This window comes from Synchiropus splendidus, chromosome 2 (assembly GCF_027744825.2).
Source record: "Synchiropus splendidus isolate RoL2022-P1 chromosome 2, RoL_Sspl_1.0, whole genome shotgun sequence".
Lineage (NCBI taxonomy): Eukaryota > Metazoa > Chordata > Actinopteri > Syngnathiformes > Callionymidae > Synchiropus > Synchiropus splendidus.
Genome location: NC_071335.1, coordinates 13,985,426 through 14,011,737, shown reverse-complemented (window position 1 = coordinate 14,011,737; position 26,312 = coordinate 13,985,426). Strand labels below are relative to the sequence as shown.

The 26,312-nt window shown below is 40.9% G+C and overlaps 2 protein-coding genes and 1 long non-coding RNA gene across 7 annotated transcripts in view; 2 read left to right on the top strand and 1 right to left on the bottom strand.

The window, feature by feature from the left end:
• Positions 1-4,273: 4,273 nt before the first annotated feature.
• Positions 4,274-13,987, bottom strand: LOC128754075 (deoxynucleoside triphosphate triphosphohydrolase SAMHD1-like). Of its 5 annotated transcripts, XM_053856405.1 has the most exons (18): positions 13,379-13,987; positions 11,068-11,109; positions 10,939-10,989; positions 9,539-10,689; positions 8,937-9,097; positions 8,703-8,818; positions 8,514-8,572; positions 8,053-8,118; positions 7,584-7,715; positions 7,381-7,478; positions 7,193-7,301; positions 7,040-7,128; positions 6,862-6,977; positions 5,881-6,014; positions 5,658-5,717; positions 5,464-5,556; positions 5,197-5,330; positions 4,274-4,526 (listed from the first exon to the last, which is right to left on the bottom strand). In XM_053856405.1, the coding sequence occupies exons 4-18, from the start codon at positions 9,581-9,583 to the stop codon at positions 4,490-4,492; spliced, it is 1,449 nt and encodes a 482-aa protein (XP_053712380.1). In that variant the 5' UTR covers positions 9,584-10,689; positions 10,939-10,989; positions 11,068-11,109; positions 13,379-13,987; the 3' UTR covers positions 4,274-4,489. The 5 variants fall into 5 exon arrangements, with proteins under 5 accessions (XP_053712380.1, XP_053712379.1, XP_053712378.1 ...); XM_053856404.1 differs by having other exon boundaries at positions 11,068-13,987; XM_053856403.1 differs by having other exon boundaries at positions 9,539-9,693; positions 10,120-13,987.
• Positions 12,327-14,531, top strand: LOC128754076 (uncharacterized). The gene is made up of 3 exons (XR_008413897.1): positions 12,327-12,521; positions 12,617-12,654; positions 12,946-14,531. It is a non-coding gene; the product is annotated as an uncharacterized LOC128754076 (long non-coding RNA).
• A 557-nt stretch (positions 14,532-15,088) lies between these two features.
• Positions 15,089-26,312, top strand: part of LOC128754335 (E3 ubiquitin-protein ligase SMURF2-like) — a 32,698-nt gene continuing 21,474 nt past the window's right edge. Inside the window, exon 1 of the mRNA XM_053856874.1 lies at positions 15,089-15,500. Within this exon, the coding sequence (XP_053712849.1) occupies positions 15,449-15,500 (52 nt within the window). The 5' untranslated portion in view covers positions 15,089-15,448. The remainder of the gene's footprint in view (positions 15,501-26,312) is intronic.

The following is a 26,312-nucleotide window of genomic DNA, read 5'->3' as shown; positions in this document are numbered from 1 at the left end:
CAGTATTGAATGCTGTACTAAGATCTAACAGAATTAAAATAAAATAAAAATACATTTTCAACTCCTTCAAAGAGAAGGCCGTTGGTTACTTTCAGAAGCGTCCTGATCTGGAACCAGACTGGAATGTTTCAAGAACAGAGTTGTGGTGCATGAATTACATGAGGCTGAATGGTCCAGGGTCCTTTCCCTGGCACGACTCATGTGACCGCTATCCATGGAAGGATGACTATCACCCTCTGAAAAGATGGAAACGCACAACTGGTTACGTTTAGAATAAGTCTGATGTTTGAACTGTCGATGACAATTCATCTTAACCTGTTCTTGTGGTTGGTCCACTTGAAGTAGCTTCTTTTGTCTCTTCTTTGTTTTGTTTCTTTTGCATCCTCTTAACACTGGGTGTGATGACCACATTCCATTTATATTGAGCGTGTTTCAAACAATGAGTGTATATAAATGGGTGCAGCCTTTAATTGGATCACTCCACAACTCAATGTCACTCAGAGGTGACCTGGAAATAGAAGCAGTTTTTAATCGCTCATGTGAATAGGTCTGAAATATAACTTTTATTTTTTGTGGCCTCTTTGGCCGTCAGTCTTTTCAATGTCAACTTTATGTATATAACACATTTCCACAGCAGGTGCTGACCGAAGTACTTTCCATGGAACAATAAAAGATGACAGAAGTATATACAGTTACAGGAAAAAAACAGGACTAATATGGGCAGGAAAATCCAGTTGTGAAATTTCCTCACTCCTGAATGTTCCACAGTCAACTGTCAGATTTATTATGAGAAAACTGAGTTTGGGAACAACAGCAACTCAGCCACAGAGTGGTCAGCCATGTTAACTAACTTGCACATAGTACAAAAAAGTCACCCACTTCCTGCACAGTCAATCGCTGCAGACCTCCAAACTTCATGTGGCCTTCAGATTAGCCCAAGTACAGTATGCAGAGAGCTTTGAGGTGTGACGATTTTAGACGTTAGACCCACATGCAGCAGGGAGGAGACAAAAGTCCAGAAGAAAGTTCCAACAAACTAAATCAGATCAACAATCAACTTCTACAAAAAAACAAAATCAAAAAATCCCGGTGGGTGAAATAAAGACGTCTCCCAATGCACAAACAAAAAGTAGTAAGTGGTAAGTAAGTAAAGTAGTGTCCCAGACACGGTAGTCTAGACAACAAGTCCATCAAGTCCACAGGATTGAGGGGGGAGAAAACAAGGAGCAGCCACAGACACAATGCAAAACAAAAGAGAACAGTCAGAAAAACTCATGAGCTCAAAGTGCTTGGTAAATGTTCAAGGTCTAGGGGAAGAATCATCCACGAGAAATCCAGAACACGAGCACGGAGGGTCGCACCAGGGCGAGGAACACCAACAAACACTGGACGCTGGTTGACTTCTGGCAGGCGTTTAAGTAGTGAGAGTGGGATTAGTGAGTTGGTGTGTGTGTCTGCAGAGCATGTTTGGAAGGAACAGAAGGAGACGCCCCCAATCCCAGAAGAGAGGAAGAGAGACAGCGAGGACAGTCAGACAGGTAGGAGGGGGCTTGTGACACATGGAATGGGTTTCCATGGCCGAGCCATTCATCACCACGTGCATTGCAATGCGCCAGATACAGTGGTGTAAAGCAGTCACCACTGGACTGGAGAGCAGTGGAGACGCCTTCTCTGGAGTGATAAATCTTGCTTTTCCATCTGGCAACCTGACGGACCAGTCTGGGTTTGGAGGTTGCCAGGAGAAGTTGGGGATGTTTGGGACGGCATTGTGCCAAGTGTGAACTTTGGTGGAGGAGGAATGATGGTGTGGGGTTGTTTGTCAGGAGTTGGGCTTGGCCCCTTAGTTCCAGTGAAAGGAACTTTGAATGCGTCAGGATACCAACACATTTTGGACAATTCCATGCTGCCAACCTTGTGGGAACAGTCTGGAGCGGCCTCTTCCTCTTCCAACATGACTGTGCGCCAGTGCAAAACAAGGCCCATCAAGACATGAATGACAGAGTCTGGTGTGGATGAACTTGACTGGCCTGAACAGAGTCCTGACCTGAACCCAACAGAACACCTTAGGGATGAATTACAGCAGAGACTGAGAACCAGGACTTCTCCACCAACATCAGTGTGTGACCTCACCAATGGTCTTTAGGAAGAATGGTCAAATCTTCCTATAATCACACACCTCAACCTTGTGGACGGCCTTCTCAGAAGAGCTGTAACAGCTGCAAACGGTGGAGCCACATCATATTGAACCCTATGGTTAGGAATGGGATGGCACTGAAGTTCATACGTGAGTCACGGCAGGTGAGCAAATGCTTTTGGTAAGCATGTTGCCTGTCCACCAGTGACTTATACGGGGCCGAATGTGCTCAGTATCTACAGTGTTATCAAGATGAAGCATCAACTCAACATACCTGTAAGTCATTTAGAGTTAAAAAAAATAAAAAAAGCCTCTGCGATACGTTACCACCAACAGTTTGCTTCCTGAGGTCACAAAGCTCATTCAAAAACCTGCTCATGGGACTGATGAAGCGGCTGTGTTTACAGCGACAACCCCATGACTCTTTCCGGGTCATGAGAACGCCAAGAGGCTTGATGTACTAATTCTGACATCAAGCGGTTACATTTCATGCAGGCATATTTTTTAACTAAATTACTCAGAAGTGGATGATATGGTTCTAAAACACTGACAAACAATTTCATCTTCAATACACTACTGATACCTCTTAAACCTCGGGTTACCATTCGTGGTCCCCTTCAATATTATTTTCATAGCTGGATATTATACAGTTCCAAGCTCTCATAATAACATCATAAATACTAAACTGTGTACACCTTTTAGCTGGCATTTGTATAAGATTATATACGTTGTCTATTTTTTTTAATGTGAAACCGACTCAGCATCCTCTTGACTTTTTTTCACCAACTGCCAGTGACTACAGCTGAGACAAAGTTGCTGGTGGAGTTCTACACGGCCATCATCCAGTCCATCCTCACCTCCTCTATCACTGTCTGGTACAACAGCGCCACCTCCAGGGACAAGAGCCGACTGCAGCGCATCGTACGTTCTGCTGAGAAGGTGATGGGTTGCAGCCTGCCACCTCTTCAGGACCTGTATGTCTCCAGGACCCAGAGACGTGCAGGTCGGATCAGAGCCGACCCTTCTCACCCTGGACATGGACTGTTTGTTCCTCTTCCCTCTGGCAGGAGGCTACGGTCCATCCAGACCAGAACCTCCCGTCACAGGAACAGCTTCTTTCCCTCGGCCATCAGACTGTTGAATTCGTGAACAGCCTTGTTGTTATTCTATTTATTTAATTTAATTTAATTTTATTAATTTTTTGTCAACACTTTATTCCAAAACTCTTTCCTAGTTAGTGGGCTTCCCACTGACAATGGCAATAATTTTGATTCTGATAATGATTCTGACGTATCCCAATGGCCAGGGGGGCATCAGATCCAAACAGCTTCTCAGGATGGCTGTCGGTGCGTGGACGTGGACAGACCATCACCTGGCGTGCCTTGCTTGTCAAATCACATTCTGCACCGTCTCAGCAAATGACCAGTCTAGGGGAGTCCAACAGAACATGTTCCCTGCGAGACCAGATATAGCAGAAGTTTGTGACTCCTTGGATCAACCTGTCGGCCATTTGGGAGAACCGCATGTGCAGCAACAGTTATGTGCGTCAGTTAAGTTTGTCTCATGACATGAACGCTGTACATATGTGGACAGCAGAACCCAGCGATCCCAAAAGTGCCTCGCCCTGCACAACTGCGAGGCTGCACAAGCGACTGCTGCTTTTTTAATAATGTAGTCTAATGCTATAATGTATGATGCGAGGAGGTTTGTGCGGACCGGGAAGTTTGGGCTTCCCTGCTCCGAATGCTGCCCCCGCGACCCGATCCCGGATAAGCGGCAGAAGAAGGTGAAGGTACAAAGACTAGAACTGATTCTTCAATTTACAGTTAACTTTATCTAAGTGCACAACAACTCAATTGATCTTAACAAGAATATTTATTTTTAATGCTATTGTTTGTCTCCATTAGGGAATTTTCACAAGTAATTGTGTAATTTCTTCATTATAGTGAGATGTTCTCAAACTGTATTTGTGCAACGACAATGATGAGTACAACAAGTTGTTCCTACAGCGACATGAACAGCCTTTAAAAGCCACATGTCCGTTTTCCTGCCGTCACTACTTCAGAATGAGTGTTGTGAAAATATTTGAGACCATTCCATTCTGTATCAGACAGTGCTTTTATTCACATTTTCCCATTAAAAAAAAAACCCCAGCATGAATCAAATGTAATAAGTGGACACTGCAACATGAAACAAGGAGGATGTGTGAACAAACTACGTAGCTCTCACCACGACCCGTGGAACACCTGATTATACCCTGGTTAAAATCATCAAAACGATAAAACTGCCTGAAAACTTGATTCAGACTCTTATTTTTATGGACATGTCTTCTGCCTTTTGGAGTCGTGGAGAGCATCATGTCCTGGTGCCGTCATCTATTGGGAGTCTTTTACTGTGTGCAGAGACAAACACTTAAATTCAGGACTTTCATGACTGAAAAGCACATCATTTTACAGAAAGCATGAAGGGTCTGTTTCAATTCTAGGAACTGCTTTGAGTTTGCTTTCCCTTTTGGGAAACAAAAAGTTGGCCAAATGTTCATCAAAATATGTACCATTTTTACACATCATCTAATTTGATTAATATAGATTTTATATATTAGAATTATGTTGAAATTACTCATTTCATCTGGAGTTTTTATATGCACTAAACACATGACAAGTTCAAGTCAAGTTTTCATGTTTTTTTTTCCAATGATTTGGTCAAAAAACATTTTTTTCTATCCAACATCTGGACCTGAGGCTTGCTACCCCCTGTGAAGCAGGGAGGGGTTTAAATTATTGACTTTTAAATCTTTTAATTTTGGATGTGGACATGTTTGTCCTTCAAGACTCAAGAGTGGAGCGGAGAGTGATTCTTTTGAATCACATTTCTCATAGTTTATAGTTCCAGCACCTGCTTTGTATCGCTGTGTTTCAGTCCTGATCATGGTTTCTGGAATGACGGCCCATGACACTCTTGAATAGTCGAATTTGGAACTTTTGCTGGAGTATATTAATTGAGAGCCGACCTTTGAACTCATCTTAACTCTTACCAGTCCAACAACGTCTAGAGTTGCTGACCTTGGTTCGACAAATCCATATTCTTTGCGCCACTCTTCAAGGCACTCCTTCGCCTGGGCCATGATGTCCACTCGCCTGCTGTAGACCCGGATCAGTTTCTCAGAGAAGACCTTTGGTTCAACTGGAGACGCTCCCTGAGGACATTTTTTTTTAAAGAATATAAGCACAAAATATACTTGGAGCTGTTACCAAACCATGCAAAGACGACATTAAATACACCGCATACTTGTTTTCACTGAAATTTCTCATTCACAGAAAATGTCTCACCATCAGCCTGAGTTGAAAGGCTACACCTGGTTTATCTTTGCTGTAGAACGCAAAAGGGGTTTCATCTGTGATTCCGTAGTTGATATCAACCAGCTGCATCAAAGAGCGTGAGAGAGCATTTGAGGTAATATGCAGGGGTTTACTTGTTCAGACAAAAGTGACAACAACAACAATGCTACACAACTATGACGTACCTTGACAACAAAGACACCGTCCTCTCCCAACAGATCAGAAAGTTCTCTCTCACATGATTTCTAGAGAAGACCAAAATGTTCTTCAGGACTTGACACACAAGCAGTTCGATGATACATCATTGGTTAAAAAAAAAGTAGGTGTCACCATATTTTGTGGAGGAGGAAGCAGCATGGATGTTCCCCTTACAATTGATGGTGAAGAAGTAAGCAAAACCAATCTCACCCTATCATCAGATCCTTCCAGCACAACTTCGCCCACAAGTTTGTAGAGGTCCCGTGAAACTATTCTGAGCAGAATCGCTCTGGCTTGTTCCAAGTTTGGATCGGAGGAGTAGAGGATTTCTTCAAACACATGATCTGATGTGGTTTAAACAGGTTATAAACAGATTAGCAGGTTCTTTAAGAACAATTCCAAAGGAGTTTTTTTCATCACAACAACTTTCTTGACCAAAAACTAAACTTGTCGCTCCACTCGTTTTCAACTCCTGGAGAATCCTGAAAAAGAACGCAACCAAGTGCCTTAGCAAGACAACCGTGATAGCGCTAAAGGTCAGAGATCAAATCAAATTACTACCTCAAAGTATGACCTCACAGTCAAGCTCCAATGAGACAGAGAGCTGAGATGTTCTCCATGGGGCCCCATTCTAGATAATGGAAACAGGCTGACAAACCACCGTCCAAACAAACAGTCATCGCATGTCCGATCCGATCTTTGGTGCGCTAGTAAGAAGACTGACACAGCAGCGCTATACTTCATCATCTCCAAGTCTTTGGTGGCTCCTTTATGCTGTCTGCTGCTGGAGTTCCATTTATTTTTCATCTGGTTTGGATGTGGCGAAAACGTGTGATCATTGTTCATCCATGAACCATATCGAATTGCATATTTCATTGGTAAACATACACAAATTTACAGTGAAAACTGTCATGATCACTTCCCCTTCGCTTTTTATTTCGTCTGTCAACTTCCTGTCTCACTGTTTTTGTTTGTTTTTTGCCCTTCCATACCTGTGTAGCGGGCGTTTTTGACAGTTGATTTACATTCTGGTCCTGACTTGCCATTTTCCTTGTCAACCTACCTGAGTTTGACTGCCTTGTAGATGTGCGTTTGGACATTGCTCTAAAAAGTCCACCTCTTGTGCCTCTATTCCTTCTCCTTAACAGTAGAAAATGTATAAACAAATCCAAGGCATTGAGATTGGGAGACCTGTCAGCTTGGAGTAGGCCTCCATGTCATAGATGGCTGTCGAGAGAGTGAAGATTCTGTCGTTGGAGCCCTTCACTTGGATGACGCCATCTGCTTTCAAAAGGGCCTCAGTGATCCTGCGCACATTTTTCACAATCCATCACTTCAGAGCTGAGCTGACGTAGATGACTCTGCTTACATTTCTTCAATGGCACACACGGTATGTTGGTAGATTTTCTGGTGGAGCCTGTACCTCGTGCGGAACATTTCATAAATGTGTGGCAACTCCTGCCAATAGAAACACACCAGCTTTAGACCACATTAAACTGTTTTTCTATAAGCTCTAGCTCACCTTATCTCTGTAGCAGATTTGTGTCCTGTTTTCAGCGTCACACACTCTGGCAGACAGCAGGAGGCGGTTGAAGTCAACGTTGCTCTTAACACCCAGGTGGTGGCAGTCCCTAAAATGAGCAGTGTGAAGTTGATGAGAAGAGTGTGGAACCTCAGTGAGAACATTAAGGGGATGAAATCAGGTTAAACCTGGCAAAGGAGTCAAACTTGTCAACGTCAATGCCACTGACAGTGTTGTTCACGATGTCGTAGAGGAAGGGCTTGTCTCTCCGCTCTTGACTCTCCTCCTGGAGGACGAAGACGCAACAGTTCTGAAGGATGAGCTGCACTCTACGTTGTCAAAGCTTGGGGTATTCTTTGGTCATGGTCCATGACCAAGCTTTGGTCATTACCTTGTTTCCCAGAATGAGGTCCTTGATGAAGTTGAGGTCTCCAGGAAGATTCAGGTTGTATTTCTTCATCGACTTTTTCAAATTATTTTTGTTCAGCAGATGGTCGAGCATTTTGACAGACACTTCCTCGTGCTCCATTAGAAGAAAGGTGAAAAAGAGAGGAGAAGAAAAGTCAGCACACACAGTCCAGAACCATCCTCTGTTAGTTCCTTAGCAACTTCACCACCACAAGTTCCAAAACATCTGGATACTGATTGGTGGACTTTGTAGCTACTTTGGAGGAAGGATTTGAGCCCACAACTGACTATAAAGAAATGCATAAACTGGATTAGAATGACGTTCAGGAGTCTCAAATGCCCATTGCAAGGTAAAAACCAATGCCATGAAGATGGAACAAAAATATAATGTATGACTCTAAAACAGAAGTGTGTACCTGACGTTGCAACATATAACTCTGAGTGCCATTCACCTTGAATTGAGTAGCTGTGGTCTGCTTGCTCTCCCCATTTCTTTTTTCTTCAGACTCTTCAGTTTCCTTCAACAGTTAATGGACGAAGAAGAGATTAGTTATTGGTGATGTAGTGGTTATCGCTATTGCAGAGTCACAGCCAGAAGGCTGCAGGGTTGCAGTCTCAGTCCTTTCTGTGTGGAGTTTGTGCTCTCCAAAGGAACATAGGATATAAAGTTTGTGGATGCATGGTTGTTCGCCTCTACATGCCCCGCCCCTCCCTCAATTGCAAGAATGGGTTTTGGGTCCACCAATGATGGATGGGTCAACCATTTCCCAACTGCTTTTAGTCTCTATTTTTTTAATAAACAAATGACAAAAACGTTTTCGTCACAAACAAGCGTTGGCATATTTCAACGTACCCCTGTGACTAGACTCGCAATAGAGTTAGTCTAGAACTGCCTCTGTCTATTTGGATTTACCTTTTTCCAGGCTCTGGGTAGGAATTCATCCATAAACAAGTATGAAAATGGTCCATGTCCTAAAACAAATAAACAAGAAACAAAACATCTCCATTTTTTATTTCATTGAATAAGTGAACTAACTGTTATTATGAATTTCATTATGAATTTGTTTGGCACAACCAGGAGGTAAGAGGAAAAGCAGTGTACCTAGATGATGGCACAGCGCGGCGATCTCCACACAGAGGACGTCTCCATCTGTGATCTCCAACTCTGGCTGTTTTGTTTTCAGTCTTCTGACAAGTTTTCCAGCCAAGTGACAAGCTCTGAAATTAGAATTAGAAAAAAAACCCCACAATGCTTCTTCAGCAGAGAATAAATAGAGGCTTATTTTATGAGATAGAAGCTCATATGAATGTATCAAATAAAATGCAGCAGCTGTACCCAATGGAGTGTTGGAAGCGGCTGTGGGTGGCTCCCGGGTAGACAAAGTGAGCACCCGCCACCTGCTTGATGTTCCGGAGTCTCTGGAACTCAGGTGTGTCGATGATTTCAATATGAAGTGGGTGAAGCTCCACCAGTCCGTAGAAGCAGTCGTTAAACACCTTGACAGTAGAGAGGGTGATCAAAGGTATTTGGGGAAAAGACAGTCAGTTCAAAGCAGGAATGGAATGTATTTAAGAGGAGCTCTTCATCTCTGCTGAAGTTCAGTTGATCTGCTCTATAGTTAATAAAAACAAACATGAGCTTGAACTGAATGTTTCCAAAATAGTATTTATGGTCCACTCCAATGGGAGAAAGGCACTGTTCTGCAAGGACTCCAAAAAAAAAACAAAAAAATAAATAAATATCCTGTTGTTCACTTAGAGGCTAATAGTCTCAAAATTTGTGAAATGGATGGAGGTTATTTTATCAATAACTAACAGTGATTTAAAAAAAGGGTTGTCACTCGAAAAGTGAATAAAGTAAATCACAGTCAGATAAAAAAAAACTTGTAAACATTCACTGCTGCAGTGCAAACTAGTTTCCGTCGACGATTTCATTACCTCAAAACTGGTTTGTACATTCTTTGGCAAAATACCAGCCGTCATCACATGCAGTAGATGTCTCGAGGTTACTGGCTGTTGTCCAGTAAGTTTAATAAAAGTATATCCAGTAAACTCCACCACTTTCAAAGCTTTTTCGCAGACGTTGATATCCCCTAAAACAATAAAATGTTTAAAACAATTCTTGACAAGAAGGTGTAAATGACATTGACATCAAAGTCCATTTACACAATGAACATTTATCATCTTTTCATGACCTTCTTAAAATGAGTGAATGGAAATGAAGTCAAATAAATGTTTAAAAAGAAAGAAAAAAAGATAAAAATCTGTGTTTTATGCTGCAGATGAAGACCACAAAATGGAGCGCGCACATCGTCTACTGAACAACTCTATTGCTCAGTGGAAGGACAGTTGTCAAAAAATCTGGTCACGTCAAACTTGTGCACCATCTCCGACATCTAACCGGACACACAGCTGGATATCCATCCGCTCTGCCTCAACGCGCCTCTTTGGTGCTCAAACATGAACAAAGTAAATGGAATATATGTTTCTTCCCCATCACCAGATGACTCACACATTACCTTATAACTCATCTTCAGTTCAGTGAGCGACTCTCAGAGCTTCACAGGGGTTTCTTGAAAACACTTGCAGGAGAACACAAAGGTAAAACACAGGAGCCTGCTGACACTACTGATTCATCAGGGCTTTGAGTGAAGAGGATATTTCGGGGGCGGAATCATTTAAAGAAGATATAGGATCACCACACCCATCGCAAAATCTCTTCTCCGCCTCCTTGTGCGTTTAAGATTCTTCTGCTGAAACGTATCCACGATTATACCTGATACAACGTGACTGTTTAAATCTCCTACTCACCTGACGTCTGTGTGGTTGCCCTTGAAGGCTACCGCTTCTGGTTTGCAGCATACACTGAATATGTTCAAGATCTGAGCGAAAACTAGCGCTGACGTCGCCGTAGTTTTGGTCAGGAGTTATCTCTCGTCTTTTCCTTTTCTTGTTCAACTGCTTTTCTCAGTGAGACACTTGAGCAAGAGGCCACTGCTCATGCGAGAAACTGTCTGGCACGTGAAAAACTGACTCTTGAGACCTTCACTCCCTGGGCACTGTAGACCAACAAGAACAGCATGACGCACCTGCAAGAAGACAGCAAATATCTTTGTGAGGGAGCTTGTTGCAGGTTCCGTTCCCTGGCACTGCTCACAATGGTCACTGCCATATCATCCATTTTTTTTAATCCTCTCGTCATCCTGTGGTTTCTCTTTTCTCTTTCTCTGGCTTCTTCATCTTCATATTAACTGGGCTGAAGGGGCCATCTTGGCCTGGGTCTCCTCCTGTTGTGCATGGGGGAAAAAGGTACAACACAACAGAGTGATTCCACTCACCTCCTCTCCACCGTCCGTGGGCCTTCAGTCCTCTCCTTGAAACGCTGAATTCTTGATAGACAGCACCAATGTTACAGGTCCAATTTATTTATTGAATTTATTTGAATTCAAACGGAGCAGGACCCACACCTCATTTCTCCTGGGTGAGACCATGTAGTTGCCCTCAGTTTCCTATCATTTACATAGAAAGCCAAAGGTAAAGTATAAGGGATGAACTTGACAAGTGGTGTGAGAAAAGGTGTCACAAAACGATGGCGGATTCGGTGCTTTCCGTCTGCTTATAAACGGCACCTCAGTACACTGGTAATATACAGGTGAGTGCCCTTTTTGTAAAAAAAAAATTAAATAAATAAAAGCATACTTTTGTACACTTAAAATGTTTCCATTTAGTCAGAAGAAGTATTAAAATATGATGCTTCCTAGTGCACTATATGTGCAGTAGGCCATTTGGTCTGCACTATACTTGCCATACAGATAGAGAATGTGAAGCTGACTTTGCCTCATTGTGACTCACAATGTGGTTGACATGAGACATCAACAAAGATCAAGAACCTGTGCAGTGCAGAGTAGCACAAATGCAAAGAAAGTGTATTGTATATAATGCTATTAGATTGTCTTCACTTCCAAACTCTGAGGAGTTTGCTGGTTTTTGTAGATTCTTCTAAGGTACGGTGGAGTGGAGGCACTGCATGCAGGCTCAATGGACCTATTAATGGCATTATCTGGATTGCACTGTCCGGAGAGTTGAAGTGAGCTGTTGCATGCTCAGTTAAGGTCCAAACTAAACCATAATAAGCCAATAAAAATCGGTTGCTTGGGCCATAGGCCATTGCCCAGTCGCTCCCCACCTTGTGTTTACTATTGTCTGCAATTGTGTGTAACACAATGCATGGATGACGTGACTTCATGTTCTGTATTTTCAATGATACTTCATAAAACAAACTTCAAACATTCTCAAACATGCCTGACTCTGTTAATGCAATAGAGCATTTCTAATGGATTGCCAAATGGAACAAAGCCTTTTTTTATGGTCCAATTTGGATGGCGTCCTTCGACCCCTCTTTTTTCATTTATGAAAAGTAATGTACGTGTTCGCTTATTATGTAATAACCTGTTTGAGAACATTCCAATCACAGTGTGTTCCATCCGTGGCAGGTTTGAACATTGCGTTTTCATGGGGCATGTACACTCGTGCTCAAAATGATTCATACCCCATGAAAAAATATTCTATTTTAGATTCTTCACCTGCGAAAGCTATTAAACTGGTGATTCCTTTCATGGGGTATAAATAGTTCTGAAGCCAAGTGTGTGTTCATCTGTGTCATCACTAACCTTTTAAGGAACATGTTGTGTCCTTTGATGAAATGAATCTATACTGATGTGTTCCCACCTGTTTAGTCCGTAGACACTGACCACCTTGGATTCATTTTCTGATACTGTTTATTCAATGGTAAACTTTGTCCAACTCCTTATCCTGCATGGTTCCCTTCTTCTGCTCAATCCGTTAAGACAAACACAACATAGATTTCTCCTGGTATTTCCGACCTGGGAGTCGAACCTGCAACCTTCTTGCTGAGGCCAAGGTGAGAGTGTTAATCCCTAGGCTGCGGTGTGGCCCTATTTTATAGGTATCATTTGTCATGTATTATTTTAATGTTGTTTTTTTACTTCGCTTCAGGTGACCTCCTCTGACTGCTCATCCTGGGATCATGAGAGGTAAAAGCTTATTAAGTCATCTGCACCTAATAACCTGTTCTGTGACATTCCAATCACAGCAGATGCGTTCTATACGTGGCAAGTTTGAACAGTGTGTTTCCATACAGTATACACGAAGAACATATATGTCATCCCGTGACTTCACTTTCACTCGCCCTTTTTAAAGAACTTATAGTGACCTTAAATCAAGTATAATCCAGACTCCGTCCACATATAAAACCCCGAATGGAAGGAAGGTTGGTGTAGATAAGACCGATTGTGAGGGAAGATTCAGGACCTGTATGTCTCCAGGACCCAGAGATGTGCAGGTCGGATCAGAGCCGACCCTTCTCATCCTGGACATGGATTGTTTGTTCCTCTTCCCTCTGGCAGGAGGCTACGGTCCATCCAGACCAGAACCTCCCGTCACAGGAACAGCTTCTTCCCCTCGGCCGTCAGACTGTTGAATTTGTGATCAGCTTTTGTTGTTTGTGGATTATTTTATTTTATTTTATTTTATATTAACAGCACTTTATTTCGAAGCACTTTCCTAGTTGGTGGAACCCCCACTGACCATGGCAATAAATTCTATTCTGAAAATTCTATTCTGACCACTGGTGTAGTTGGTTACATAAGAACACAGTCATACCTCACCAGAATACTTTTCATGGTTGGGAATAGATTAAAAATGGGTTAACTTGATAATTAAAAGACATAAAAATATATAAGACATAAAATCACTCACTTTTCTGTGGAAGAGCTGATCGGATGAGAATGAAGCCCCTTCCTATGATGAAATGCATTTTTTTTTATTTGGCTTTCAGGCTGCGCATGAGAAATGGTCCTGCTGCACATTCTAAAATTGGACCTGGCTGTGAATTGTGTGTGTGCCATGCGATGGACTGGGTGTATTCCTGCCTCTCGCCCAATGACTAGCAGTCCTGAACAGGACTAAGAGCTGGTTAACTGAAGATCCTCCAGGCCTTGTGGGCTCTTGAATCGCTTAAAGCGATTAGATGAAAGTGCGACCTCTGTCGATGAAATGTGTTACCACAACGATGGGCTCAGGTTTTGGATGTACTGGATAGTTGGAAATAGAGGTGAACATGAAATAGAATAGTAATAAAAAGGAAAAAAGTTAATAAGAAAAACGACGTTGATTCTTCTATTTGAGTGAAATAAAGAATATACTGCATCAGCGGTAAATGGGGTAAAATTCATGTTTTACCTAAATACAATGAATTAACCCAGACCTGTATATGGCAACATAAAAGTAAATAAACTTGATCAATGATGTGCTATCGCTATGGGAAAACCAAGATATAGGAAAACGCCACACTAATTCATTCTTTTTTTTTCTTAAAATTTTTGTACTATATTTACTGCCGCTGTAGTCGAATTGCCACACTGTGGTACGAATAAAGGTTATCTAATCTAAATTAATCTGAAATGCCATGTCATTGGACATCTGAAATATCATTGACGCACACGCATAGACTTGCTGTTGGGAGACGAACAGTTTTATTTTTTAAGATCAGCAGATGGCGCTCTTGGATCTCTCTTTAAGAGCAGCAATAACGGCCCACGTATATTTCTTTACAGTGTTGAGTGCAATATGTGGCTGCTTTATGGATGTCATTACTTTGCTTTGGTGTTCAGTATTGCTGAGACAATTTCTCCATTGAGGGAAGAACAAAGGACCATCTATAATGTAATATAATCTCTAAAGAACTGTAAAAAAAAAAAAAAGTTAAGGTCAGGATAAAAACAAAGTAAACACAGGCGCAACGCCTATTTTTAATTTCGTACATTGTTCAGAAATTTCTGAATCAATCTGTATTTAAAGTAATATCAGATGATGTATTTAAAATACATAAATATACATCATTATATTTGGAACTGACAAAAAAGGGTGAAGACGAGATGCGAATGATTCCCATATTTAGTTTCGTATTAAATATATAACTAACCAAACTTGTTCGAATACAGTTTGAAAGCATTTCCGCTCTTGCCAGAGATAATGGTTCATAGTTGGGATGGATATCTTGAACATTTCCCATCGTATAAAGTTCCTTAGAAACTGGTGGTGGGCAAAGCGCACCACTCGATCTCTATTGGACCTGGAGTGACAATGGAGACGCCATCCTCCGTCTGGACACACGTCTGTTCATTGGAACGCCTGCAGGTCCTCGTTAATATAATGACTGTTTGACTACCACCGGTACTACAACTCAAGCACAACGCCTTGCGATACGACATGTATTGAATTTGCATTATGTTTCGCGTAAACATTGCTGTTGACGGTATTCCTTTTGCGTGACAAACTGAGCAGAATAGTGCAAATAAATATTTTGGTAAAGTCGCTTAAGTGGTGTGCTTTTATTTTGACAAACATACCGGATGTGTTGGCGTGACCCCTCCCCCGCCGCTACGCCTGCAGCAGCAGCGGCTCTGCTCGTCGCGAACAACTTGTTGTAGCTCCGGCTGAGAGAGTGGCCGTTTGTCCGGGCTGAGGACAAACCACTCATTCCTCACCAAGGTTCAGTCCGCGGCATGAGTGTTTCATCGGAATGTGTCTTGTCGCAGTTTGTCCGAAAAGTGCTCCAAACAAGGCTGCAGTTCCAGCGATGTGATTTACGACGACATGTTTGGGCTCCATACAGTCAGCAACGTGATTTGCTATGGTGATACCACGAGCTAACAGTCAGCTAGCCGAACCGAGGGGTTGTTCTGGACCATTCCCTGTCGATGAACTCCACTGATACACATGGTTTGCACCGTTTCTTTGCTGTTTGCCGCTGGATTATAGCAGGGGATGTCGAATCAAGGAGTCAGGCGGAATGGCCCAGTAAAGCTGCGGTTGACAGGTAAGCGAGTTTAAAGCCCCGTCCTCCTGCGCTGCGCGGAGGTGTTAGCCTGCTAACGATGCAGGATATCTGCTGCTCCTTTTCTCTGCTCTTGAGCTCTTCCAGCTGGAACATTTGCTGTTTTTAACCAGTATTTCAAAGTAATATTGTACCTGGTAGCGCATTAGCTCCGAGACTTGCGGAGGTCGGTGCGTCTGTCTCGTTAGCAAAGGTTAGCTTTCATGATGCGTTTAAGGCTAGCTGGGCTTTTCTTACTTTATTTTTTCCAACATTGTGTCGCAATATGTGTTTGATCTGCCACTTTCCTAGCCTCCTAAAATTGCTTCCCTGACTGCAACAACATAAGTCCTATTAGAAACATTGGTGTTATTATTATTGCAGGCGGAATTATTCCTGAAAATATATGGAAAACAAAACGAGTAATTGGCACAATAGATGTATGTAACATTATTAGATAATTAAATTAGCTTGATATAAATCCCTGTTTGCAATATGCGTGCGTTAGTTTCGACTGTGATGTGACAATAGGTAGACACACACTCACCAGAGTGTTCCCCGGCCCCTGGCTTCATTTCTCTCCAACCCAGTCTTGCAGGGTTGAGTGGATGTCCATTGAGGTTTCTGAGCTTCTCAACTTTGGACTGCATCTTTTAGTTAAAGTCTAACATTGAACAGAGTCTCCGAATGATTTACAAATACTATGATACAGTCTTGTGAACAGACATTGTGGGGTGCTGGAGCCAGAAATAAGGCTCCCCATCGCTAAAAGATATTATTCTTATTGTGATTGTTTGGGTGCGTTTGATATGTCTATTGTGACCAAAGTATGTCCATGACTCTTCAGCTAAAACTTACAACTAAAAATCAAGTTTACATGCAGTTTCATAGTGGCTTAGTGGTCTGAGCACATCTGTGCACACCAGTACATGACGGCTCAGAAAACCAAATTATTGAAGCAGTCCAGCTAAGTTTGGACTGTATGTTAACTGAAAAATTCCAATTTCTCTTTGTCGGCTTATGCGTTTAATAATGTGACTAAAACTGCACGATATCTAATCTACTTTAATGTTTAGCAAGACTACGATTGGACTGGGTGATGAGCCTCAGGGACTTTTCACGGTGCAGACTCTGTCTCAAGACAATGATAGTTCGGCTCAAAAGTCCGACACGTGAACCCAAGTGAACCTGGTTTTGGCCATGGACTTGATCCTGTCTGGAGAGCTGCACCTCGTCCTGGGAAACTCTCCACGGGGGGTGAACTACGCAACTGCTCCTCAGACAGTTAGATGGTCTCATAAAATATGTGATCCCGCTTTGTCGATTTTCTGCAGTGAATTCATAACAACCTCATATCAGCCATGTTGCCACGCACGATGACACTGATCTGCAGATGTGTAAAATCGTCTTCAACCACCTTCACTCAAATCATTTTGATAGTTGGTCTTTACCAGAGGAACCATCACATGACTGTTGGCTTGTTTGCCAACTTAGTTGGGACTCTACTATGTGTTAAGTTAATTCCAGACGTCTGCCCAAGGAAGCATCTTGACAATGGTGTTGGCGCTGACGCATTGCTCCGAAGTGCTTATTCTGCCTCTAAAGTTAAAGAACGCTGTGTACTGAGTATAGTAGAACAGACTGAAATGCTCCTTGCCACCTGTCAGCTCCGTTTCCTAACTCTGACATTTGAACTGGGTAGACTAAAGATCTCACAAGCGCCACCCCTTGTCACGGAGGTGACATTTCTCAATAGTAACTTATGTGTGTAATTCATGAGAGAGTAGTTTTATTGCTCAAGAATTAAAGACTGTACAAAATAATGGTCTCCAGAAGGGAGGGCTGGGAGTGGTCTATCTGTGCAAGTCCCTGCTATGATGCCATCAATGTGATGCATTTTTAGCAAAACTTGCAGATAAGTAACCGTTAAGAAATAACATTGAATGTATACGATTTTTTTTTTTAATGGTGTGTCACGCTAGCATATAACAAACCACAAATGTGGCAGTTTCCTGAATATCTTCTGCATTTCCTCTCACCAAAGGATATCCCTTTCCCAGGCAATGGTTGTATTATAAGCCATTTTATTCAGGCTTCAACACTGTATAACGATAAGAGTGAAAATAAGCATCAAAATTATTGGGTACTTCATTCTGGCTCAGGTGTTTTGTTTCCCGACACAATTGTTAAAAAATAACTCTTGCTTTTTTATTGCTTTCATTGCCTATATTCAATGTGTGTATTCCACACTTATGGACAAATGCCAAAGTTAAACATTTGCACATTTCCAAGCAACAATTTTAAGTGAGCTTTCGCTAGGAGACTGTAAATATTAAATATCAAGAAGCGTCAATTGGCTACTCTCAACATCCCCTTAGGCAATGAGGGATACTTTCTTAGAGGCCTTGAACTCCAGTACATTTCTTCATATGTGTCTTGTCTCACATCCATTAATTACATTTTGCTGTGCTGGGAAAACCATCAGAGTAAATTAAATGTTTTCCTGATTGTCTTCTTTTTGGATGCAGGTCAATTATTGTGAATGTTGAATGCGTATTACCAACTGAAGTGGCAACAATCTTGATTCTTAATGAGTTATCAAATACGGGCTCTGATTCTCAACTCAAAGGGCAAGGAGCAGCACAGCTGTCATTCCTACTGGTCTGCCTGCACTTTTTTTCACTCCCATATGGGGAATGGTTTTAAATGTGCTGCAGTGGTCTTAAGCCGGAATCCATGGAATGTGTAACCTCACAGAGGAAATGTGAGTCTTTGCCGACCATAGACACATCCTCTGTCTGTACTTCTCAAGAGAGATATGTTTTAGCGCGGTTTTGTATGCCCGGTTTGAGAAATCGGGTCACAAGCGAAGAGGAACAAGTTAGGTTCAGTGCAACTTGCTGCTTACGTGCTGGCTGTACTGATATTCTGTGGTCTTCTGCACACAGAATAGAAGTACTTGTGTCGTTACTCTTTGTACAGCCAATTATTGAGAATGTTACTATATATTTTTAAGGCATCTCAATTATTAAAATGATTTGTACTTCTATGTTTTATCAATCCATTCGTCCATCCATCCATTTTGGATTTAGGAAAGCTACTGTCATTTGCAGGAGGCCATTATGAATGGCTGCCATTGCAGCTGTGTCAATTTGTTTCTGTTGATGCATAATTGCATAAAAAATCTCAACACTGCTTATTCTCTAAACATTTGTGTTATGTGTATGATTTACTCTTGGTAAATAAAGCGGTTTATATGTACAACAAGCTGGCTTTTAGCTAAGATTTTGAAACAGGGTGTCCAAAGCCCCGCCCCCAGCCCATTCACGCACCATGTCAACGACTGACTGAACAACTTGCTTTCTAAACATCATCATTTGTACAAAAAAATGTTTCACAGGAAAGCTGTGAGTTAGTTTTGTAAATGATTGTATAAAGCTCAGACCCTATTTGTGGGTTCCTTCTGTCATCAGCGTCAGACATCCCATCAATCATTGCACGCTTCAATGCCGCGACTCGCGAAATGTGGATAACCATGAGATTACGCCGCTAAACCAATATGGTGGCCAAGCTACAGCGGCCAAATGGCAGAGAATCTGCGAATTTCTATCATATTAGGCGAAATCACAGAGCAGAAACACCCTTTTCATGGAAACTGATGTGATGACACTATGGGCAGGCACTAATAATTGGAAATTTATTGGCGTCCATTTTGTCATCTTTCAGTAAAATTTTAGGGTTAAATATCTTCAGTGATTGTGATGCTGCGTCATATCGAGAGAGCCCATGTGATGTTTTGTGTTGTTAGTAGATTAAAGAACAGGTTATAGGTCAGAATGTAGTCATCGTGTATCACAGACACAATACTGATGTGTTTTGTGTTTGTTTTTTTGGAAGAGTAACATTTGGGGATTCCAGAACTGCTTTTCCCAGCCCCTTCAGTCGGGCATCCAGAGCGGCTTGTAAGCCGGAGTGGAAGTATAATCCTTCCATCTGTCCCTGGATCGGGTCCATGTTCATATCCCAGCTGGGTGTGCTCGAAAAGGAAGGTGGCGAGGTAAAATACTTTCACGTTAGCTGTGGCATCTGAGTTGTTTTGTTTCTAAGCGCATTCTCAGATGTTCTTCTATATGTCTCATGGTTGACAAAGTCACAATTACGCATCACCCATAGGAATATGAAGGCATTTAAGGGGTGTGTGTTGTTGAGGCTGTTGCCTTTTGCAGACTGCAGCGCCTCAGGTTGACGGGCTGCTCCACTGAATTAAAATTACTTCACGGATTAGTGATGGAAAATACGCAGAATACATGACTCAAGTTCAGTTTAGGTCATAACGCCGAACTCTCTAATTTTAAATCTCTCATTGATATCTACTAAATGAAAAAAACCATCTCTGAGGATTCTACGAGAAATATTTACTGACCTATTCTATTTAAACATAAACACCTACTTTGTTGATGAAAGAGCTAGACAGTAACTCTAACTGTAAGTTTCATAAGAAAAAGAAAACTGGGCTTATAAGCACACAGGACAAGTTTTGTGTGTCAAATTTGCATATTTGACACACATGTGTGACATGTGCGTGATGGCTGAATGGTAGTTTTGATCGTGATAATTCTTTATCTCATGTTGCCCTTTCTAGTTTGCACTGGTTTTATCTGATTTCCTACTCCAAAAACATAAAGAATTGTCGAGCAAATTGCTTTTTTCAGGTACTTCTTGACGGACGTGTTAAAAAGTGATAAAAGAACTACCACATAAATGTTTGTGTTTTCATTTAGTACATGTAGCTCGGGAAGCAGTTGTTCCTCTGAAGTCTTGCCCTTTCAAAAATACCCTACTTCACCACAGAGCTTTCCTGAAATGTAACATGGCAGCACAATCTCTAATGGTGCAGTCAAACTTATTATTTTAGCTTTATTGTTCTCAGCTTGGACTGAAACTTTTTAACTGGTCTGTGTAGTGAAGGTACAATGAGGCCATGAGTTTTTATTAGACCATTAGCCCTCTGTTAAACCACTAATATCTGCTTTTCAGATTAGTTTTGAACTTGGTGGCATCAGCGTACCTATGAGCAGGAGAATGGAAAAATTGAACACCTCACTGTTACATAACGTGCTGAAGAGGTGGGCTTTAATATGCAAAAGACATTAAACTTTCCTAGCGGTTTGACAGGATTTTCCTGAAGAATATGCTGTAGAGGTAATGTTTTTGTCCAAGTGTAATATCTCTTAAAATGGGGGTATGCAGCAGATATTTTTTTTTACTCTGGGTGGAATCTGCTTGAGTTCATAGTCTGAGCCTTTCTCTTCTCAGATCATGTGTCTCTTCTCAAATCCACAGGATATCCATCATCTCACTGTCATATCTTTTTCTTCCTTTTCCATTTACCCAGCTCTTGTTCAGACAGTTTTCAGTCACTACGGCTCCAGTTTGTCTTGTTATTTTTATCTTTTCTTCATCATCAAAGATGCTGTTTTCTGGACGTGGAGAGGTGACCTGTGTGTGATTAGAGCGTTGTTGTGACTAGCGATGTAGTCGAACATAACAGCGCTATATTTGAATAATAGTTTTTTAGTGGCATTGTTTGAGGCTTTTCTTACGCTGTAAATTCATAATTACCATGTCATTAACGTTCATACACTAACAGTGTTACTCATACTTTGTTGGGATTTTTCATTCTATGACTTTTGAACCCATATTCAAACACTTCATTCCACGTTTGCCACACAGATTAAGCAGCTCACTGTGATATACTACACTGCAGCTTTGACTCTCAATAAACCTGTTTCGTTGGTATGGTCCTAAATTCATTGGTTTGACTTTGACTGCGACTTCTCAATAGGGATGCACCGTCTCCAGGATTGTCTTGTTTTTATTTGCTAAACTGATCTCGTCCATGCAAAACAAAAATTTGAGCTATGCTGTAATTGTTGTTCATACTTTAGTAATGGGGATATAGGGAAAAATATATAACGATACATTTCTGCCTTCTTTCAATAACGATAAAACTTATGATTTACTGTTTAAAGCGGTTACTAACTGGTCAATTGTGTACTCTGCATTTGTTTATTTTGAATTATTATGTGATATATTATAAGTAGAATAAATATATTATCATAATATAAGCATATTTTTATCAGTGTAAAGATGGACAATTCAATATATCATTCGTTTATGTTATATTCTCGAAATACTTATGCAAACTGAATTTCAATTTGAACTGTAAATCTAACAAAAACTACACCATCCCTAAACCTTAATAATGCAAACACTAAAAATTCAACCACAGATCAATAGTGAATTAATTATATCATCTGAATTAAAAACAAGAGGGACGTGTTTTTGCTTCAGAAGTGATATATACTAGATATTATTCTGGTTGCTTGATCCACACAACTGGATCATCTGGGGTGGGGTGGCTGTATCCCGGTCCCTCACATGCTGCAAAAATATTTGGTTTAAAAACTCTACCTTCTTGACTCCTTGCCAAAATAGTTTTCTTTTTGTTGACCAACATAAGTGAGCGAACCCACAAGGGACAGGAGAGGAGGTCAACAGGAAGTTTTTTGTTTAGCTATTGAACAATACAGGGACTGAGACTGCAGTGCTGTAGCAAGAGGGGGCAAGGGGTGAGGATATACTATGGATTCTTTTGATTACTGAAACATTTTTTTGCTTATGCACTGAGTTATGAGCATTAGTATTCAATAATGAATAAATGTTTTGACTACAAAATAAGGCTCGAAGAATGGTTAAGGTAGAACAATGGTTTTCAACCAGTGTGCCGCCGCACTCTATTGCACCGTGAGACAGGTTTGCTGTGTGAAATGATCTAGTTTCACGTCATTTGTCCGGAGAAAGAGGTGTGTGATATGATGACATTAAATCAGTTTGAACGGTAACTGTCTTTCTATATACTATAGATCTATGCTGATGCGTTGATTCATCCATCACGCACGGCTGAACTGACCATGGTGCTCTTCATCCCACACGCACTCACAGCGGAGAACCCTGTTAAATGCGTAGCCAAATTGTTTTTAAACCCCATGTGCCTTGACCAACTTCACCACACACCTTCATGACAGAAGGATGTGTTTCTTGTCTGACCCGCGACGCCACTAACTGCCTGCACCACTGAGCTAAATAAGCGGCTAGCATGACGCTTCATTTCTGAACTTTGACACTCGCAGACCAAAAATGCAGAGAGAACAAATAACTGCAGTTGCATAAAAGCAAGCTAAGGATGGTGAAGATTTGTCTGGAAATTACCATTAGGACTGACACTGACCAGAAACTTGCATGTTGGTCTGAAAATCATAAAAATGTTATTTCGAATAAATTATTCATGACATATTTTTGTCAAATTACCCACCTTTGGGGAAACATTTGAAACAGATAAATTTATTGCATTTTGTTTCTGTAAATAATATGTCAAAAGTACCTAAATATTTTCACAAATTAAAAGGGATTTTCCACAGGACTTTCGACGAAGCACAATTGTGCTTTGGCCGAGGTCCCTTTGGAGTTGTGTGCCGTGGCTTAAAAAAGGTTGAAAAACACTGAGGTAGAATACAGAGCTCATACGAGTGAACCCTTTGCTCAAGCAAGAGTACCATTTACCAGCACTCGTAGAGAGACAAACTGCTGGTCATGATTCAAGCACAAACTGCAAGATCACTCTCATACAGGGACTTCAAATATCAGAAGCAACTGACTGACAGTAATACATAACACACAACAAAAAGGACATGACACTGGCACAAGCTTACACACAGTTACACATGATCACTGCTCAGGAAAATTGAGAAAAGTCTAATGTGTTGCATGCTCAGTAGTTCATATTAAATCAACCTTCTCTCTGTGTTTTATGCTATGTCTGGTGTTGGCTCAATTTTGTTGAATGAAATACACAGCATAAAAAATATTAAGCAATAATAATAAATGTAACTCGCATATTCACATACCTACTGGCATCCACCTATTATATTATATTATTGCATCTTTCTTTACTATGTTTGTTACTTGGATTTGCAGAGGTAACTTTGACCAGTTCGTTTTTCTCAAGAAAAATGAAATTACAAGAAAATGAAATACTTATTTGTAGTGTTGCAGAGAAATATTTCAACAAATGAATGGAAAAAAGCTGTATATAACCATTGAGTTGTCACAGTACAGTCACTCTCCCAGTGGAGCCACTGACCTAAAAACATTTGGGTGCGCTGGGAGCATCATCCAGCACAGCACAGAAGACGTGATCCCGCCTGGTCGTTCAGTCAACTGTACTAGAACGTCACACACTGCCCTCAGCTTCAGTACACTGACAGAGTCTTAGAGAATTATCTGTACTTTATTTACTCTGTACAATTGACTGGTTAAAGACTTGAACGCTAAATGATCAAAAGCCATGTGTATTTTCATTTAATCACAAAACATGCTATTTGTTTTCGTTTTATTACTGCAACTGTGCAGTAGAATGTTTCCAAATTACAGTGGAATTGATTCGTACATGATTGATGATTCGTACAAAATATGCCATCTCCAGTGTTTTGGTTTTGGTGTTTATTCAATATTAGCCAGAATGGTCGCAATTCATCCTATGTCATCGTGACTAATCTTGTGAATGACAGATATAGTTCATAATTTGTGGGAAATGATTCCATCACTGACTGTATCAAGCCGTTTCTTTTTTTTTTTTTAAGTCTCCATATTGTATTATCTGGATGAGTCAGTAGCATGAAGGCGATCAGAATGGATGTTTGAGGCACTTGAAAAAAAACTATACCCAAACTCCAACCGTTAATGTGTAAAGCAGTTCACTATTGATGGATTTCAACATCTGCTGTGATTTCTGCCTTATGAGACTACACTAAAGAAACGCAAAGCCCCACCCTGCCCTTTTTCCGTTTAAAACCTTTCACCTTTTGACCAGAACTAATAGCAACCTATAGCCTGACCTTTGTTTTCAGACAGACGGAGACGTTAGCAGCCTCCCGACACACCCTGGCGCCTCCCTTTGTTGTCAGTACAACACAATGCAAGATGGGTAATGAATAATAATAAGTCGTGGTTATGCAGTGATGGAGGTAGATGCAGTGAGTTTATTCTTACTAATGGAAAGTGTGGCGCATTCACTTCACGTGGCCCACAATATTCCATATGGATCTTGCCATCTTTTTTGTTGGTTATTCTGACAATAGAAAGGGTAAAATTGATTTGCAGCTGTTTCACAGCAAGAAATCAGAACACGGTTTCTTAAACTTTTAGACTGTTTTGGAGCTAATGTTGGCCAAAAATGTTGTTTTATTTGTTATTTCTTTTATTTCCTGGCAGTTACTAACTTGTGTGCACCATTTTTTTGTCATATGCGTTATGCTTGTTTGCAGAATGATTTATTGATCAATAATTTGAGTTCAATTCAGTTTATTGACAGACTTGACATAACTGCATTGAGGACCCCGTTGGCGATGAATAAGGATGTGTATAGTTTTAGTAATGTAATGGATGACATCTGTTGTGGAATTGATCACAGATTGACGTCATTTCTCTCCTGTGTAGTTACTAAAAACGCCACACTGATTATAATCATTGGAGAGCATTGATAAGCAAAAAGAACGGATGTTTATGGCAAATTTCATGACTAATCTTCCTACACTTGAGCGAATGACATATAAACCCACATGACACACGGCACCACAGTTGTTGCTGCAGGTCTACATTTTCAAACTTTTCAGTTATTAAATTTGAATTTCACATCTGCACCTCACAAGGGTTTAGAAGGGTCACAAGGGTCTACAAATGAATTCCATTCCACACTTATGACTGACCTGTCAGGTAAAGAGACGCGTTATGCATTTCTCCAGTGAAAAATAAATGTAATCTTTTTAATGGATCGCTTCATGTCAAACTACTGAGCACAAACTTCCTGTAAATAAATTCTTTTTTTTTTCCATTGGATGAATGTCTGGCCCTAGAGCATGATATGGCGTATGATATTTTTTGTAACACTTAAAACAGGTTTTGTTACAGTTCAGCATCATGTGATATGAAGTTATAATTCACTTGTCTGTAAAGTCCCAACAATTATACCTTGACTTTTGAGTTTAATTAGTTCTGCGCTGATGATCAAAACTCAAAATTATTTCAACGTCAAATCCTTTTCACCAATTGAAATAATGGAAATGCCCATAATGCCCATTCATTTTTTGGATGCATTTACAAATAACACATTTTGTATTAAGAACAATACTATTTGCACTGCATTAAATTGGTTTCAAAACTTATTTTATTCACTTTCTCCCACATCTCTATTGTTTCCTTCAACTTACTTCTTGAGGTTATCTCCTTCATGTCACCAATTTCCTCAATTTGCTGCTGTATCCTTCTATAATTTCCTTTTCCGATATGAAGCACTTCATTCAATTTGTCTCAGTGCACTGGTTGAGGGGGAAAAGTTTTGCACAATACAAGCACAACGTGACATGCAGTGGCAGCGGACATGGTGATTTAGCACATTCTTCAGTAGGAAAGCAAAACGCACAACAATGATGCTTCTACTGCGAGCTAATCTCACAAGTGAATGTGTGAGACAGAGGATGCTGTGCAGACGTTTCACTGTGGTGTACGCTTGGCTGGTACGTTACCCAAGTTGCAGCTCTCGACTAAAAGATAAGGAGTTGTTGTCAGATTAAAAAGTCTCAGTGACACGTGATAAGATTCACAATGAAACTTGTCTTTCATGGTGAAGAACTGAAGTGCTAGACCATCTTCACCACATTCCTTTCCTCTGCTATGTTCAGATTATGCATAAGAATT